The sequence below is a fragment of the Prionailurus bengalensis genome, chromosome E1, assembly GCF_016509475.1.
Source record: "Prionailurus bengalensis isolate Pbe53 chromosome E1, Fcat_Pben_1.1_paternal_pri, whole genome shotgun sequence".
NCBI classification, from domain to species: domain Eukaryota; kingdom Metazoa; phylum Chordata; class Mammalia; order Carnivora; family Felidae; genus Prionailurus; species Prionailurus bengalensis.
Window position 1 is genome coordinate 40,463,501 of NC_057347.1, and position 17,187 is coordinate 40,480,687.

General features: G+C 56.8%; 2 protein-coding genes across 7 annotated transcripts in view; both read right to left on the bottom strand.

Moving 5' to 3' along the window:
• ZNF385C (zinc finger protein 385C) overlaps positions 1-17,187 on the bottom strand; it is a 50,673-nt gene that overhangs the window by 9,334 nt on the left and 24,152 nt on the right. The window lies entirely within an intron of this gene.
• On the bottom strand, positions 128-12,856 carry CE1H17orf113 (chromosome E1 C17orf113 homolog). Of its 3 annotated transcripts, XM_043584485.1 has the most exons (4): positions 12,431-12,856; positions 9,141-9,539; positions 3,954-4,686; positions 128-2,664 (listed from the first exon to the last, which is right to left on the bottom strand). In XM_043584485.1, exons 3-4 carry the CDS (start codon positions 4,494-4,496, stop codon positions 1,180-1,182), a joined length of 2,028 nt encoding a protein of 675 aa, XP_043440420.1. In that variant the 5' UTR covers positions 4,497-4,686; positions 9,141-9,539; positions 12,431-12,856; the 3' UTR covers positions 128-1,179. The 3 variants fall into 3 exon arrangements, with proteins under 3 accessions (XP_043440420.1, XP_043440419.1, XP_043440421.1); XM_043584484.1 differs by lacking the exon at positions 12,431-12,856 and having other exon boundaries at positions 9,141-11,882; XM_043584486.1 differs by lacking the exons at positions 9,141-9,539; positions 12,431-12,856 and having other exon boundaries at positions 3,954-5,797.

Genomic DNA, 17,187 nt, shown 5'->3' on the forward strand with positions numbered 1-17,187 from the left:
CCCACAGTTTGTGGTTCCCAGTCCAGGAGGATGCCCCTCCCATCCCCTATAGAGGTAGCAGAAGTACCCCATGAATCCCAGGCCAGAGGAGTCCTGACACACACACAGCACCATGGAGACTGCGAGATGCACTGGGTTTCCAGTTTATTGCAAGTTAAACCCAAACCCCTCTCACTAATGCCCACACAGTCACAGCAAGGCTGACAGAGGGGATGGGAAACCCATTGGAATCTGAAGGGATGTGTCCTCCCCCCCCTCCCCCCCCAGCTCTGGCGAGGCCCCAACTCCTTCTCCCGGGAGGCAAAAAGCCCTCCAGCTCCTGGGTGTGGCCCGAGGCTGGTCCTCAGAGTTGGCCCTTCCAGCCCTGTGGTTTTACAGTCTTTGGTCTTAAAGGTCTGAGGCAAGGGCGGGGGAAGGCTCAGAACTTTGGGGAGCAACCAGACTTTGAGGAAGAAAAACATTAGAAATAAATGCAGTCCGTTGAAACTTTTCTGGACTCTGTCATTGCAAAGCCGGAAGAAGTCCTTTTCGATATTTTGTGTGTTAACGATATGCAAGATAGGATAGATTTTACATTTGTAGATGTGTATATCTATATACACAGCCACATATAGGCAGCCTACCAGTGGGTGGGAAGGTAGGGCACCACCCCCACCTCCCTTGAACTGGTAGCTTGTGCACAGAGAGGGTGCTGTGCTGTGTCGACACCAAGGAAGTCATCTGCCGTCTAGTCCTATCTGAAGAGAAGAGATGCTGCCAGGCAGGGAGCTAACAGCCAAGGACCCATTCCCCTTTCCCTCAATCCCTCAGACCCAGTCTTCCTTTCTCCCTCCAACCAAGACTCCTCAGCTTTTCTATGGCCCAAACCTGGGCTGGGTCCAGAGGGAAAATGGTGAGCTACTCCTCCCCAAACTCTGGCAAGGGCAGGAGTGATACTGAGGGTGTCCCCAAACCCAGCATCTCCGTGGGCTCGCCCAGGACCCCCTCGACACAGCCCTTCCTCCACAGCCCACGAGGTTGGGTTAGTACTCAGCGTGGAGCAGAGGAAGCACGGGGCAGGTGGTTGGAAGGCCACAGTTAGGGGGTCAGCTTGGGTGCAGCACGGTCACCTAGAGTCTGTCTTGGCCCCTAGAGTGCTCAGGGCCCCAGGCTGTCTGGGCGGAGGGAAGGGGGCCGCCCTCACGTGAGCTGTGACCCCAGGAGCCCCTCCGCCCACCCACTCTCCAAGAACTCCACGGCGAGTGCAAAGTCAAACTCGTGCAGCGGGGGCCCATCCACGGCGATCTTCACCGCCGGGCCGCCCCGGCCTTCCCCTGCCCCGCTCTGCCCCCACCACCGCAGCTCCCGGCTGCGGCCCACCTTGTCCAGGAGGCCGGCGCCCGCGGGCAGCGCCAAAGCCAGGGCGGCAAGGGCGGCGAAGTCCGGGAAGAGCTCGTGCAGCTCGGAGCGCTCGCAGGCCAGCTTGGCGCACAAGGCCCGCGGGCCCAGCCGCCCGAGGCTGCACACCACGCGCTTGAAGAGCGCGAAGTCGCCCAGCGCCCTCTGGCGCACCACGGCGGGGGCGAAGGCGCGCAGCAGCACCCGCAGTGCCCCCTCGCCGTGCGCGCCCAGCTCCTCGGGGGCCTGCGGGTAGCCGCGCGAGTCGAAGATCGCCGCGAAGGCGGCCACGGCGTCCAGCGAGGGCCCGGGGTAGGAGTCCCGCAGTCCCCGCCGCATGGAGTCTAGGAAGGCCCCCCGCAGCCGCTGCAAGCCCCGCACCGCAGCCTCGGAGTAGCCGACCAGCTCCACGCCGCGGTAGGTGCAGCGCCCACCGCCCAAGTCAGAGCTGGAGGACGCCAACTCCTGCAGGAAGCCCTGGAGGCGCGCCCCACCCGAGCTGCGCAGGGCTTGGAGGGAGGCTGCAGCTGCCATCACCAGGGGTTGCAACAAGGCCAAGTCCGGCTCTTCAGGCTGCAGGACAAGGGTGAGCTTCTGCATGGATGGCAGAGTGTCCAGCAGCAGGTGGGTGAAGGCCACGAAGGTGAACTGGCGCAGGGCGAGGGCCAGTGCCCTGGCTGTAGGGGAGGCTGGAGCAGAGGCCTCCAGTGTGGGCACCAGGCAAGGCCAAGCCTCAGCCACTGCTTCCACGATAGGCAGCAAGGAGGCCCAGGGCACTGGCCGCGGTCCTGCCAAGTCAATAGCTGCAAGGTCCAGTGCTGCCCGCAGCTCAGGGACCATGTGAGAACTGGGGCCACCATGGAGGCGGAATAGGGCATCCAGCACACTTTCATATTCGCTTAGGTAGGCAGGGGGCTCGGGATCTGTCCGGCCAGGGAGGCAGTGTAGTTCGGTGAGCAGCGGGCAGGCGGCCCGGAGTTGTGGGCCCACACGCCCAAGGCGGTCACTGGGGAGGCTCGAGCTGAGCCAGGCCAGCTTGGGTGCAGACACGCCGAAGGCCTGCAGGATGTCCAGGAGTTGGCCAGCGGTGGCCTCACCCTCCTGTAGCTCCACACTGCCCAGGAAGGTGGTAGCAGGCTGGCCATCACAGGGGGACACCGAAGTGGCAAACAAGGCCAGACTGTGGGACTCGGGCCAGTCCCTGGTCTCGTCCAACACCAGCCCCACATATGGGGATGCCTTCAGGCGCTGGCAGGCCTCTGTGTGCAAGACACTGGCAATGGCCACCTGGGACAGCCAGGGAGAGAAAGGAAGGGACAGAGTTAGGCTCCTCCTGCAAAGGGGAGGCAGCACTACTGGGGAAAGAAAGGGCACAGACCTTGGGGGCAGACAGACCAATCCTAGCTTTGCATCTTACTGGCTGTGTGATCTTGGGCAAGTTATTTCACCTCTCTGAGCCTCAGTTTCCTCAGCTCTGAAATCAGGCCACTGCCTGCCTCTAAGCTCTTAAAAGGTTGCTATCAGTTGGGGCGCCTGGGTGGCTCAGTCAGTTAGGCATCTGACTTTGGCTCAGGCCATGATCTCCTGGTTTGCCAGTTCGAGCCCTGCGTCAGGTTCTGTGCTGATAGCTCAGAGCCTGGAGCCTGCTCCAGATTCTGTGTCTCCCACTCTCTCCGCCCCTCCCCTGCTCATGCTCTCTCTCTCTCTCTCTCAAAAATGAATAATTAAAAAAAAAAAGGGTTGTCAGCAATTACAAATGTTGCTGTGCTTGTAAGTATAAAAATGCTTTAGGAACCATCAAGATTCTATAGCATTTTATGTGTGCTTTTATGGCATTGCCCTAGTCCGCCTTATTCCTGGGAGTCTCCCTCCACTCCGCTGCTCAGGGATTAACTGATAGTCATGTTCCCTCCCAGTTACATAGAACCCCAACTGTGTGCTCCGTTTGTCTGTCTGTCATCGATCACTCTGTAGGATGAGATCGAACTCTCCCACCCTCACCCCAGCCCCTAGGACTCACACAACTGGTACCTAGGACAGAGCTGCAACTTGCATGCCCCCTGGGGCCACATGGGCGGTACTGGGCTTGAAGTGGGCCAGGGATACACCAAAGGGAATGGAGAAGCCCCGGCTCTGCTCTTCATGCCCTGAGAGCATAGGGACCTAGCTTTTCAGAAGTCACAAATCCACAATTTTATGTGTAATCTCTCACTTTTTCTTTCTTTCTTTTTTTTAACTTGGAAATTAACTCAGGTTTTCCAAAAGCACTGTGAAAATCAACAAAATGTATCTGTGGGCCGATCGAGGCTCCAGGCTTGCAACCTCTGGCCTAGACAGCGAGGGAAAACCTCTGTGCCCCTGAGGACAGGGCCTGGTCTGGCCTCTTCCAAGCTGTGCCCCCAGCAGCTGGCCTAGGGCCTGGCACATGATACGCCTCAGTGAAAGGTTCTGCTGGGTGAAGGTATGAATGAAGCGTTCTGGCTGTTGCCCGGGGGCCTGGCATGCTGGCGCTGTGCCCAGACAGCTCCATGTCCTCCCTCCTCGAGCCCTCCCCCACACCTCTGGCTGCCACCCACCTGCATGTCCCTCACCCTCCTGGGGCTGTAGTAATCGCCATGCTCCGTGCCCAGCAGCGCCTGGCACAGGTTGAACCTCTGCAGCTCAAGCAGGGCAGAGCAGCGGTCATCGGGCACGTCCTCCTTGGCCATGCAGTACACCGTGGTCAGCACCGCCACTTTGGCCGGGTCCACCTCCACCTTGACGCCCGTGGGGGTGGGGGTGGTGGCCAGGTCTGGGTAGGCCCCTCCTCCCTCGGCTTGGCCCTCAAAAGTGGGCTGGCCCCGGTTGACAGCCAGAGCCTGGCGGTGAGCCCCGGAGGTCACGTGGCGCAGCAGGGCGTGGCGCTGGAAGTTGTCGGTGCCCACGGTGAAGGCGTTCTCGGCTTTGCCGTGCTTGTTCCGCACCAGGGCCTGGCGGCACTCGAGACAAAACATCAGCTTCCGCTCGTAGTCGAAGTCCAGCCAGGGGAACTCCTCTTTCCAGTGCTCATTAAAGTAACGCTTGCATTTTTTGTTGGAGTTGGAGGCCTCTCCGGCTGGTTTCTTCCCCGGGGGTACCATTCCTGCTCAAGGGGCAGGGCACCCCCGACCCCACCCAAATGCTCTGGTCCCCCGGGCTCCCCACACACACGGCAGCACCTCCCTTGACAATGGAAATTGTGGGGGGAGGAGGGGAGCAGCGCGCCAGGCTAATGGGGACCATCCATCTAACTTAGCTGGGAACGGTTATTCCCGCTCTGCCGGTGGGAGACTGGAGATGAAAGAGACAAGGGAGAGGCGTTAGGGGGTCCGCGGTGGGTTCATGCTGCCCACAGAGCACTCCCCAGCTGACGGGTGGACTGCACCTAATGGGGAAGGGCTATTGGGAATGGGTGGGGTCATGCAAAGGGCCATAGAATGTTATCCAAAGTGGGGGAGGTTTGGGGGTCCCCAGCCCACTCTGAGGGTCTCCCTCCATCCAGGACAAGGCACTGGCTAACTTTGACTGCTGGAACATGTCAGAACTCAGCTCTGAAAAGATTGGCATCATCTATGCAACCACATTTTATAGGTGAGGGCACTGAGTCCAGGTGACAGCGGTTCTCAGGGCCCATGAATAATTCGTGACTGAGCCAGGACTCAAACTCAGACCTTGACTCCTCACTCAAGAGGATGGCCAGTCTCTCCAGTCCACCATCGCTTATTTCATCAGAAGGAAGTTAGCACAAAGCTGAGCTCCCGGAGTCACAGCACCAAGGAATGTCCTTTGTTTTCACTGGACCTCCCTTCCCTGAACGTTCACATGGGCGCACTCACACTTACACACACTCCCTGATAGTGGGGTTCTGGGAAGGGAAGCCCAGAAGTGGGGGCCAGACCCCAGACCAAAGGAGCTAGCTGCTTGCCTGTACCTCGCTCATGCTTCCACCGCCCCAGGCACGATGACAGGTGAGCCGTTCAGGACCAGAAGGCCACGTCCAGCCAGCGGCCAAAAGCAGCCAACTTCCTAACTGTCCTTCGACCCTGTCCCCACCTCTCCACGCCTACTAATAACAACAGCAGTAACTACCATTTGTCAGATGTGAACTTCATCAGGCCTTGTGCTAAGGACTTTACAGTGACTCCATGAGAAAGCCAAGATTCCTCTTGCAAGTACTCTGAGGGTGGTATCATCCTCATTTTGAAGAGGAGGAAACCGAGGCTGGGGACTTCAGGTGATTTGCCCAGGGTTCCACGAGCAGTAAGTTAGAGTAAGGCTGAGGCAGAGTTAGAATCTAAGCCCTCCTTATAAAAACAGGGAGGGGGGCAAAACAGAAGAGACTCATAAATATGGAGAACAAACTGAGGGTTACTGGAGGGGTGGCGGGAGGGGGGATGGGCTAAATGGGTCAGGGGCACTAAGGAGTCTACTCCTGAAATCACTGTTGCACTAGATGCTAATTTGGATGTACATTTTAAAAAATAAAAAATGAAATTAAAAAAATAATAAAGTAACTCTAAAACAAACAAACAAACAAACAAACAAACAAACAAACAAGAATCTAAGTCCTCCTGACCCCAAAGGCCATGCTGAGACTCCGGTGACACCTGGATGATACATCTGCCTCCACCTCTGCAGGCATGCCCCCAGATTCGTCCCTTGCCCAGCAGCCAGAGAGTGAGCTCAGACACAGATCCCTCTCTCGCTTCCACCTCTTCAGTGGCATCCTAAATGGTTGCCTGAGTCTACACACCTCACCATGAGCCAGCGGGGCCCTCCCCAGCCTCCCGCCGCTCCCGTCTGCTCGGCCAGCAGCTCCAAAGGCTTACCATTCCCCCCACACACCCAGCTGTTACTCTGCTCCTGCCTCCATCCTCTGTGCCTGGAGTTTCCTATCCCTCCCCATTCCCTGGCTAATCTCCATTCATTCCTGGAGAGCAGTTCTGCATCCCCTCTGCCACCCTGCCCTCCCCTGCCCCCAGCCCCCAGGCGGGGCTGGTGCCTATCCTGTAGCTTCCCATAATTCTCTGCGCATGGGTCTTGGTGATACAATATGGTAAACTCAGGGACTCTCTGTGTATCTCTGCACTTGGTTCCCAGAAGGCTAAGATCACATTTGTTCAGTTTGGGATTCTTAAGTCCCTGGGCATGCACGGCTGGGCATCCAGATGCCTTTCAGCACAAGTTTGTTGTTTAAAAGACTAAAAGGATTTACTTGGGCCCTATGAAAGAACCTCATGTGTCTGAGGCTATGGGTTAGATGATTCTGGGCTCCAAGAAAGCGGTAACTGTCTTGTCCTCCAGATATACCCAGCACCCTGCAATGGATCCTAGCATTTAATGGGTAAGTACAAGGGCAGATGATCAGAATCCCAGGGGTAGCCTGTTCAGTGCAAGGGAAGGTGCTCTCTGTTGCTACGTGTGGTGAAATTCATCAGTTCTCTCCCCCTAGACTGCTCACCCTACCCTCTTTGAAACATGCTTTTCTCTTGGCTTCCAAGACTCTATGTCCCCTGGGTTTCCTTTCCCCCATCAGCACTCCTCCACCTCTGATGACACTTCCTCCTCCTCTTCCTAACCTAAAACCGTCCAAAAAGTTCAGAACCATCCCTGCCAGTCACCCTGAAATAAACAAGCCTAGCCTGAGCCATTCCTCTGGGCTCCATACCTCTCCATCAAACCACGTTCCTGGCTCGTCTAGATGGAATTGTCGATCTGTCCCTACAAATATGCTCCTCTCCCAGTCAGCCCAGCTCAGGAAATACCTGCTCTCCTACCCGGGTGCTGTGGCCAGAAACCTGCCCCTTCAGCCCCTGCTCTCTTCCACATCCTGGACCCAGTCTATCCACAGGTGCTGTCACTTCCATCTCCACAATCAGCTTCTCACTTGTCTCTTCTCTCCGCTGCCACCAGCCTCATCCAGGGCACCTGCATCTCCTGCCTGGACTACAGCAGTCATTTCCTGACGGCACTCTGGGTTTCCACCCACTCTTAACCCTCTCTGAGCCATCTGGACCTATACCAGCTGGAGGGGGCTTTTTAAAACATACTGCCTAAAACCCTCTATGACCTCTTGCTCTCTGAGGCCAATGCCAGGATCCCTTTCGAGGTCTGCCAAATGTCCAGGCATTGCTGACCTCTCTGGTGGCCACTTGTGCCTCTCTTCCCTTCCAGCTACATCCCTCAGTTCCTCCAGAGTGCCAGGTTCCCATCCCCAGGGCCTTTGCACATGCTGTACCTTCTTCCAGAATGTTTCTATCCTCCCTTCTCAATACTTTGCCTGTTTCACTTCCTCTCTGGTCTTAGTTTAGTTGTTGCCTCTTCCCAGGAGACTTCTCTATCCCTTCCCAGGAGGTCCCCTTCTTTTCTGTTGCTGCTTCCTGTTTGTTTCCTCTATTGTACTCCCCACAGTTTACAAATCTGCTTATTTTCTCTGCATTTCTGTTGCTTGGCATCCTCTCCCCACCCCCACTCTCTGTCTCCCTCTCTCTCAAGAAAGCAGGCTTCCTGCGGGCAGGAAACGTAACCAACTTGTTCACATCTGGACCCCAGAGAAGGGAGCACTGCCTGGCACCCAGTAGGTGCTCCACAAAATTTCGGGAGTGAATGAGTAAGGAAGCACCAGCTTTGGGGCAGAGAGAACAATGGAGTGAAGCCTTGGGTACCTCTTGGGTGGCTAAAACAGCTGCCTTTGACCTCTCTTCCTCCTAAGATCCCATGATTCTGTGTGACCCTATCCAGCCTACCACCCAAGGGAATCTTAGGATGGGGAAGAGGTGCAAGTCCAAGGTGGTACTCTTCCAAAGTTTGTCAAGTCCCTTCCATATACCTAGAAACTGGCTATCCTGTCCCATTCTGCAGAGGGATAAAGTTACTAGGGGACCTGGGATGTTTTTGATAAAGGAACAAAAGATTGGTAGGGAGGAAGCATGGGAAGATGGATTCCGAAACTGCTCTGTCAGATATGGTAGCAATAGTCACATGTGGCTGTTCATCAGAATTAGATAAACATTTTAGAATTCAATTCCTCAGTCTCACTAGCCACATTGCAAGTTCTCAATAGCCACACGTGGCTACTGGCTATCGTATTAAATGGCCCGGACAGACAACATTTACTTCATCCCAGAAAGTTCTACTGGACGGTGCTGCTCGAGAGCAACCCAGCCAAAGCATTGGCATTCCCCTCCCTACCTCAACCTGAAGGAACCAGGCTGGATGGGGTGGAGTGTAAATCAAATGTGACTATATGACCAAAGCTGACCAGAGGTGTGCACCTGTCAGACCCAGGTCCCTCACACCTCTCTCTCCACGCCCTGGCCACCTGGACGTGAGCTGGCACAACTTGTGGGGCCCCTGGGGTGACTGTGGGTTGTTCTGCGGTCCCCATTCCACCCTGGCAGGTCAGCCTCAAACACGGTGCTCACCTGGCCCCAGGATGGCAGTCCCCAACCTCCTCCCTAGTCCCCTCTGGGCCCCTTCCCTTCGGGAGCCCCTAGGAAGGTCCACGCTCAAGGCGGAGGACAGGCGAGGTAGGGGCTCTCTGCTCGCCCTGGGCCGGACACGGAGGGCTGGGGAACTTCCTCTGGGGGGCGCGTGGTGGGGGAGTTCCCCTCCCCCCCCTGCAGCCCCCCCCCCCCCCGCTGCCCCGCCCGCAGGGCCCCCACCCGTCTCCCACCCCCTGCCGCGAAGCTCCTGGAGGGGGCGCCCCGCCCGGCCCGGCCACCGTGCCCGCCGCACACACTCACGGAGACTCGGGAGCCACCATCTTGCGCGGTGGACGCTCTGGCCGCGGTCTCCTTGGGCTCCACTGAGCGACAGCAGCCACTAGCGGTAACCGGGGCGAAGAGGCGCCAGCAGCCGGCGAGGGCCGGGGTGGCGGGCCGGGTGGCGGCGCCCCGGGGCTCACCTGCCCCGGCTGTCGCCCAGCGCGCGCTCGACCTCCTCCGCTGCGGGCGCTGCAGCCGGAGCGACGGAGGCGAGACCTCAGGAAAGGTGTCCCGCCAGCGGGAGGGACAGAGTCATTCATTCATCACGTGCACCGGTCAGTTCTTAGAGGAGCTCACAGGCGAGAGCCAAACAGGGCGCTAGGGAGGCACCAGCAAAATGCTTTGGGATCACACAGGAGCGCGTGGAAAGCCGTAGGTCTGCGGGGGAGAGTCTATTAGGTTTCACTGCAGGAAAAGTGAAGTTTCACCAGGACAGGGGCATCCCAGGCAGTGGGTGGGCCTGGCCCAAGCTGAAAGTGCGGGGCAGGTTCACGAAGTCACGGCAGAGTGGAGGTGTGGAGGGGAGGGGGAGGTGCCGGCGGCTGGAAGGCTCTGCAGTGAATACTGGGGATTTTGACCTTCAGGCCTCGTGGGGAACCTCCGGAGGTGTTGGAGCCTGGAGCCGGGAGCTCAATCTTTAATCTAATGAGTTATTTGTAATGGGGATGCCAGAAGGGGAGGGCTGGTGGAGAGAGGAGGGGCCTCTTCCTAGAATTCTCAGACGCACAGAAGCCCCTCACCCCTATGTGGGTTCCCAGGGGAGGGGAGGAGAAGGTGGAGGAATGTGGAATTGTGGCAGACCATCCCTCCCAGACCTGCAGTCCAGAGGCCTGCACTGGAGTTCCAGAGACATTGAACTCTGAGGCCTTGGGCTGTACACTTAGTCTATGAGCCTGTTTCCTCATCTGTGAAGTGGGAATTATGGCTGGGTGAGGAGGAAAGGGCAGGACAGGAATGGGTCTGAGGAACAAAGGAACTAGGTGTGGAGGCCATTTGAAGAAGGGGTGCCAGGGCACTTGGTGATTTAGTCTCTCCCTCCAGTCAACACAGTCACCCAGAAATGCCTTCCAGCCCCTCCTCCCAACTGGGTACACTTTTCTCCCACACAAGGCCTAGGACACACGTTGATTTGAGGTCAGGACCTCTCCGGTGGCGTCTGGGTACTCCCCCAGCACCCTTCCCACATTGCTCTTCTGTGCCACCCACCGTCTGCTCCTGACATTCACAGTGAACCCTGGCCCCCAGGGCCGCTGGGATGATGCATGAGTCATGTCACATGCACACACATGTGACCGCCTGGCTGTGGGTACGCTCAAATGAAGGGAGACACTGCAGACCCCAAGCCTGCCCCAGGATAGCACCACACAGCCTGGCACCCACGATAGGGTCAGATATGTGTGTGCGAGGGGGAGGGGAGGTCTTCTGTGATGGTCTTTTGCAGCAGAACACCCTCGCTAAGCCCCTCTCCTCCCAACCCTAGCCAGAGGTCCACGGCTGGGACCCACGGCTCATTGGACGGCTGCCTCAAGAGGGTGGGTTATTGCTCTGGTCAAATACAAACAGAGTGGCAGAGAAGAGGCCACCCCTGGGGGTCCACCTGAGGCCGAGGCAGGGGCACAGAGCAGGTGTCTTATGAAATAACATCACTCTGGCTGCCACCCAAGGGAGAAGATCTGGGCAAACCACATCCTGCTGTTTCGCCATCACTTGGAAAGATACACAGAAGAGCACAGGGACTCACACCCTGAGATCCGTGGGCACCCACAGAGATGGCAATAGGCACAAACACCACGCACACACTTACACACATCTCCTCGTGATGAGTCCATCTTGGCACACTGAGGTGTGCCCGTACAGAGGTGGTACCAGGCAGAGATAGCCAGATACCCATGCTGGCTGGGGGCAAAGGCAGACCCAGAGGCCACGCACAAGCATGCACGTACACACAGACAGGCAAGATCAACAAAGACACAGTCAGACCGCATATACCCAGAGAGACAGACATACGAGGACACCCAGACCCCTACTAAGGGATATGCACATACTACGAAACCACAGGCAGGCAGCGGCAGGTATCGTTACAAAGAGATACGTATATACGAAGATCCATATACAGACACATTTACCCAGAGGTAGTAGGTGCCTGGCGCACACCCTCCCTTACAAAATTAAATGCATCAGACATGGACACAAGCTCATGTAGCCAAACTCAGATTCTCTCTCTCTCACCTCACCACAATTCATAGGGGCAGATGAGAGGGTCCTCCCTGAGGCGGTACATACACACACACGCACGCACGCACGCACGCACGCATGCACGCGCACACACACACACCCCCCCTCAAATAGTGAAGCTACCCTTCCTATCATAGATGAAACCAAAAACTCTGTGAAGAAAACGGGAGGGAGAGAGAGTCAAAGGCAGGGAAGGTGGGGGGAGGGGAGGGAGGGTTGATCCAACATCTCCTGCCTGCCCACTCCCCTGTAGGCTTAGGATTCCCACCCCAGCCACATTCTCTAGAGCCCCCAGCCACTTCTGGGTCACCCAGCACCTGGGATGGGACGTGTTGATGTTCCAGACTTTCCCCTCTCCCCAGGCTGGAGGAAGACCCCAAGGCCAGTCACAAGAGCTCTGCCCCAGCCCCACAGCCTCCAGCCCTTGCCCCCATGGAAGGGGTTCCCCAAAATACCCCTTAAAACATAAGGGCTGTCTCCCTCAGTGTGCCATAGATAAAGGTGGGGGGCAGCACAGTGACCCCAGCACGGTGGCTGGACCTCAGTTAGGAGCCACTCAGATTTCTGCCTGTCTCTCTGTCCACTTCTCTCTCTCTGCTGAATTAATAACTCTCTTTTCAACACCCCTCCCCACCCCCAGCACACACACAACCCTCCTTGGAGGCTCCTGGCAGCCCCTTGGAGGCAGCAGAAGGTATGATTTGATACAAGGAACCTCTGGCACAGGCTTCCTGAACATGCATCTGCCCCAAAGTGTCGCTCACCTCCCTCCTGCAGGGAACACCTCCAGTTTCCTAGCTGGCCCTGCCCGCCACCCCCACCCCTGCCTTTGTTCCCAGCCAGAATGCCCCCCCCCCCCCGCCCCGGCCCAGCCCTGGACCTGGGAAAAGGTACCAAGAGTCAACTGGCTCCCAGAATCTTTCGACAGCCAACTTTTGGGGGCCAGCAGTAGCAGGAAGAGGACAGGGCAGATAGAGGAGAGACCCACCCTTGTCTGAGCCCCCTCCCCACGCTCCGGCATCCTCAGCACTCACCCAAGAGCATTTTCTGCCTTCGGAGGCAGAGGCACCGCAGAGCGCGCCGTCTGAGGAGCAAATGAAACCAGCCAGAGAGTGACAGAGGGAAGGGGTGGGGATGTGAGGGACAGGAGGGGAGGGCGGAGGGAGGGACTCCTGTTGCCGCTGGAAAGCAGTGGGTGCAGGGCCCTTTCTCCCTTTGCCTGGAAGGAGCTGCCTGTTCCCTAGTTTCTCCCATCCTGACCAGGGTGGAAGGCACAGGACACTTCCTGCCCCCACGGTGGGATATGGGGCAAATGCGGGGACAAGGGACAGAGTTGACCCTGCCCATACAGACCTCCAGAAAGGAGATTCTGCCAGCCACTTCTCAGCCTGCCAGAAAGTTCTTGCTGGACTTTGAAGCCTTGACTCAGGGCTTGCTGCTACAGGAGCCCCCATTCTCCTGTCCAGCCTCACTCATCCTCTCCCCACCGTCCCCTTACATTGGCCTCCTTTTGCTGAAGGGGAAACTGAGGCCCGATTTCATCCCAGAGCATTGGCCATGGAGGTGGGGGAAGGGAGCGCAGGTGGCTTGCCCCTCTTAGTCCAGTACCTGGACCATTGGACCTGCTCCCTGGGCAATGCCAGGTGGGGTGGGGCATGGTCATCTGATCAGCTAGAACTTCTGACACCCCTCCCCTGCCCATACCCTTCCCTACACCTCAGTCTCTGTCTCTCCATTTGCTCCCTCCTCCCCCTCCTCTTCCTGACTAAGGGCCAGCTCTCTACTCACCTGAGCACCTGGTGGCTGGGAGGGGGCGGAATGGGGGAGAGAAGGCAGCCAACCCCACAGCTGGATCCAGTCTGGCATTCCAAGCCCAGTCCCAGCGCTAGCCCCCCACCCCCTCAGCGTCCTGTCTCCGCCAGACAATAACCTGTAATCTCTGGAGCAGCCAGTACAGCCGGCAAAGGGTCTGGGGAGGGGTTGGCGGCAGCAGCTTCCAAAAACAGGTTTGTTAGGAAGAGGCTCTAGGGGGAAGGAGCTGCTTGTTTGGGGAGCGGAAGGAAACTCAAGCCCAGAGCTAATTAACCCACCCAGACACAGACAGAATCTTTGTCTTCTTGAGGGCAGGGATCTGAGCTAAGCCCCCTAATTCTCTACCCAGACAACCTTGCATTTCCTGGTGGTCCCTGTGGGGGGGGGGGGGGAGGGAGGAAGTGTCTGATGGTCAGGTTCACACCTGGGGGAGGGGGATGTGATGGCTGTCCAGGGACAGCAAGGGGCACTTCTATCACCTGCCATTTAAGGAGAACAGCAGCAGGAGGTAGTGGTTAGACTGCAAGAAGAACTTCCCAGTGGCCTTGGGGGAGCACAGTTTCTCTGTACCCAAAGGCCTCGGGATGGGTTGGGGGCACTGAGGAGGAATCGGCAGCCCAGGGAGATACTGAAGCAATGGGGGCACAGGCTGGAGGGCTTCCGGGGCTTCCTGATGGGACTGAAATTAATCCATCTGCGGGGAATGGGGGGTGCGGAGCTCATCAAGCCAGCGACTCAGGCGTGACCTGAGTTCAAGGTCTTTGATCTCTGAGGCTCCGAATGCAGCGAGAGGCTTGTGCAAAGAATCAGAGAAGAGATGGAAGGTCTGATTAGAGCAGGAGCTGGGGGAGGTCTCAGGGTGCAGGGCAGGGGACAGCCTCCGCCTGCCACTCTGATCCCTCCCTGCCCCCAAAGACACAGCGTCTATGCCCTGAAATCCATTATAGTCTGAGTTCATCTCTTGTTCTCCTGTCCCCCTTAGTGTCTACCCTGCACTCCCCACTCAAGGCCCCCCTGGCCTGTCTGGAACTTAAGTGATTTCTGAAATCCCCTTCTCTCTGCTCTGGTGTCATATTGCAGTCCTCACGGTGGACCTGGGGGTGGGCCCTGAATTGTATGGCTGGGTCAGTCCAGCCAAGAGAAGGGAGGGATGGGTTGGCCTTGGGAGGCTCCCCTCCCCTCCCCAGCTGGGCGAGGCCAAGGAGGAGTTGGCTGGCATCTCCCCATTTTTCAGTGGAGGATACCAAGGCACAGGGCAGAGGAGAGGCCATGGGTTCTAAGCACCGTGGAGTCATCTGGGAGCCAGTCCACCTTCTCTGGACATCCCTTCTCCTCATTCCTAAAATATTAAGGCTCAATATCTTTTATTTTTACTTATTTCTAATTTTTTAAAATGTTTGTTTATTTTTGAGACAGAGACAAGAGCGTGAACAGGGGAGGGGCAGAGAGAGAGGGAGACACAGAATCTGAAACAGGCTCCAGGCTCTGAGCTGTCAGCACAGAGCCCGACACGGGGCTCAAACCCATGAACTGCGATCATGACCTGAGCTGAAGTCGGACGCTTAACCGACTGAGCCACCCAGGCACCCCTAGGCCCAATATCTTTTAATAAGTGCTGCTCTCCTCAGCAGCCAAGTGGGTAGGGTGGGTGGGTCAGACATGCTAGGATCTGAACCCAGCTGGGTATGTTGCTTAAACACCCTAAGCTCCAATATCCAATGTAGAGTGAGGACTGGGGCACCTGGGTGGCTCAGTTGGTTGAGCGTCTGACCCTCGGTTTTGGCTCAGGTCATGATCCCAGCGTTGTAGGATCGAGCCCCGTGTCAGGCTCTGTGCTGAGCGTGGAGCCTGCTTAAGATTCTCTCTCCCTCTGCCCATCCCCTACTCGTGCTCTCTCTCAAATAAACAAACAAACAGATAAATAAAGTGAGGGCTGAATGCCATCATCTACTCCTGGCTTGCCTGGGTGAGGAGGGAATGCCTTGCTGCACGTGGCAGTGCTTTCCAAACAGCTCAGGTCCTAAGTAGATGCTTACGTGTTCCCTGTGCCAGCCCAACATCCACACTAGAGGTTGGAGCTAAGAGGATTGAGCCGGCAAACCTTTCCGTGGATGTTCAGGAACCACCTAACATTGTTTAGAGGCGCGTGTGTGTGTGTGTGTGTGTGTGTGTGTGTGTGTGTGTGTGTGTATGTGTGATGGTCAGTAGGGTCACTGAGTTCAGCCTTATTGGGGTGGAGGTGCCTGGTGCCCACACTCCCCACCCTGTGGGAGGCAGCGCAAGGAGCTGGGGAGAGATGGCTCAAGACACATTCCTGAAGAATGAAAGGGCGCACTGTGTGGGAGACAGATGGGGCAGAGCATGGGCAGGGGAAGTTGCAGAGGTATCTGGAGAGGGGAGTTGGGGGAGTGTGGGGTACCTGCCACTTCCTCATCCTGTGCCCTGTCCCAAGAGTTCGAGGCTCACCTAGGTGTGGCAGAGTCAGGAGGCCTCTGACCCAAGCATGGGGAAGCAGGCTCAGAGAGGGAAGAGTCCCTGCCTCCCCTGCCCAAGGATGGCCTCGGGCACATGAGCAGGAGAGGGTCCCTGCCTCGCTGCCTGTGACGGCCTGTCGCTGTGCAGGCCGCCAGCCCCACAGACCCCTAATCAAAGTGACAGCTCCAGGAGGCCTCCCAGAGCGGCTGTCCCACCCCCACACCTTCAGCATCCTGCCAGGGAAGCATGGTCCTCCTGGCTGCCGCAGGTCTGAGACCTCACGTGTCTAGGAACAAATCAGTGTGTTAAAGCCTCCTTATACTTGGCCTGGAGCCTCTTGAAAGTTGAGGTGTGACTCTGGTTTTCCGGAGCTGCACCCCAAGGGCTCTCTGCTCTGGCCCAGTCCCCGCCAAGGGCTGGGAAAGGCCTTCCGCATGCCTGAGGTCTTCTTACCCCCACCCCTCACTGCAGGGCAGTTGGGGGCCTGCCTCTCCCACCCCAGCCCTCAGAGAGACAAGGAGACAGGAGAGATCCACGGGAGTGGGTGGGTGTTGGGGGGTCACGGCCTGGAGTAGACTCAGAAACAATGAGGTCAATGGAGAGCAGGTTCTTGGCTGGAGCCCCTAAATTCCAGGGTTCCTGGAAATCCGAGGACCCTTCATCCCTGCCCGAGGCACGGCCATCCCTGTCGCATGCTCCCACAGTGCTGCTCACTCCCTCAACAAGACGGTTAGAAAGGTCTGGCCCCATGGCTGTCTCCCCCTCTAGACTGTGTGTGTGCCTGACCGTGTATGTTATCAACATATATGCAATCATAAAGATGCAAGGGGTTGCAGGCACCAAGCACGTCTCTGTGCAGAATCCTGGCATGGGCCAGCACAGACAGATGACTGGAGGGACAGTGACTCACTTCTCCAAGCACCATATACCCACCTCTGTGAAGACTGTTATTATCTTGGAAAACTTGTCTGCATGTGTATTCAGACAACTCTTTTTTGACAGGTAGGTATGCCACCTTTGAAAAATATGAATTCCCAGACACACACTGTATGTCCTCAATTACATGCAGAATCTAAAAAAGTGAGTCTTTAGACTGAATCCAGGTGGCTCAGTCAGTTAAGCATCTGAATCTTGATCTTGGGTCGGGTCATGATCTCACAGTTCGTGGGTTTGAGCCCTGCATTGGGCTCCATGCTGATAGCATGAAGCCTGCTTGGGATTCTTGCTCTCTCTCTCTCTCTCTCTCTCTCTCTGCCCTTCCCCTGTGCACCCTCTCTCTCTCTCTCAAAATAAATAAATTCATTTAAAAAATTAAAAAGCCAGTCTCATAGAATAGAAATTACAATGGTGGTTTCGACGGGCTGGTGGGTCAGAAAAATGGGGAGATGTTGGGCAAAGGGTACAAATTCCCAGCTTTCAGATAAGATGTGGGGATCTAATGCACTGCATGGTGACTATAATTAAAAACACTGCACTAGATACTTAAGTTGAGAGAAGATACTAA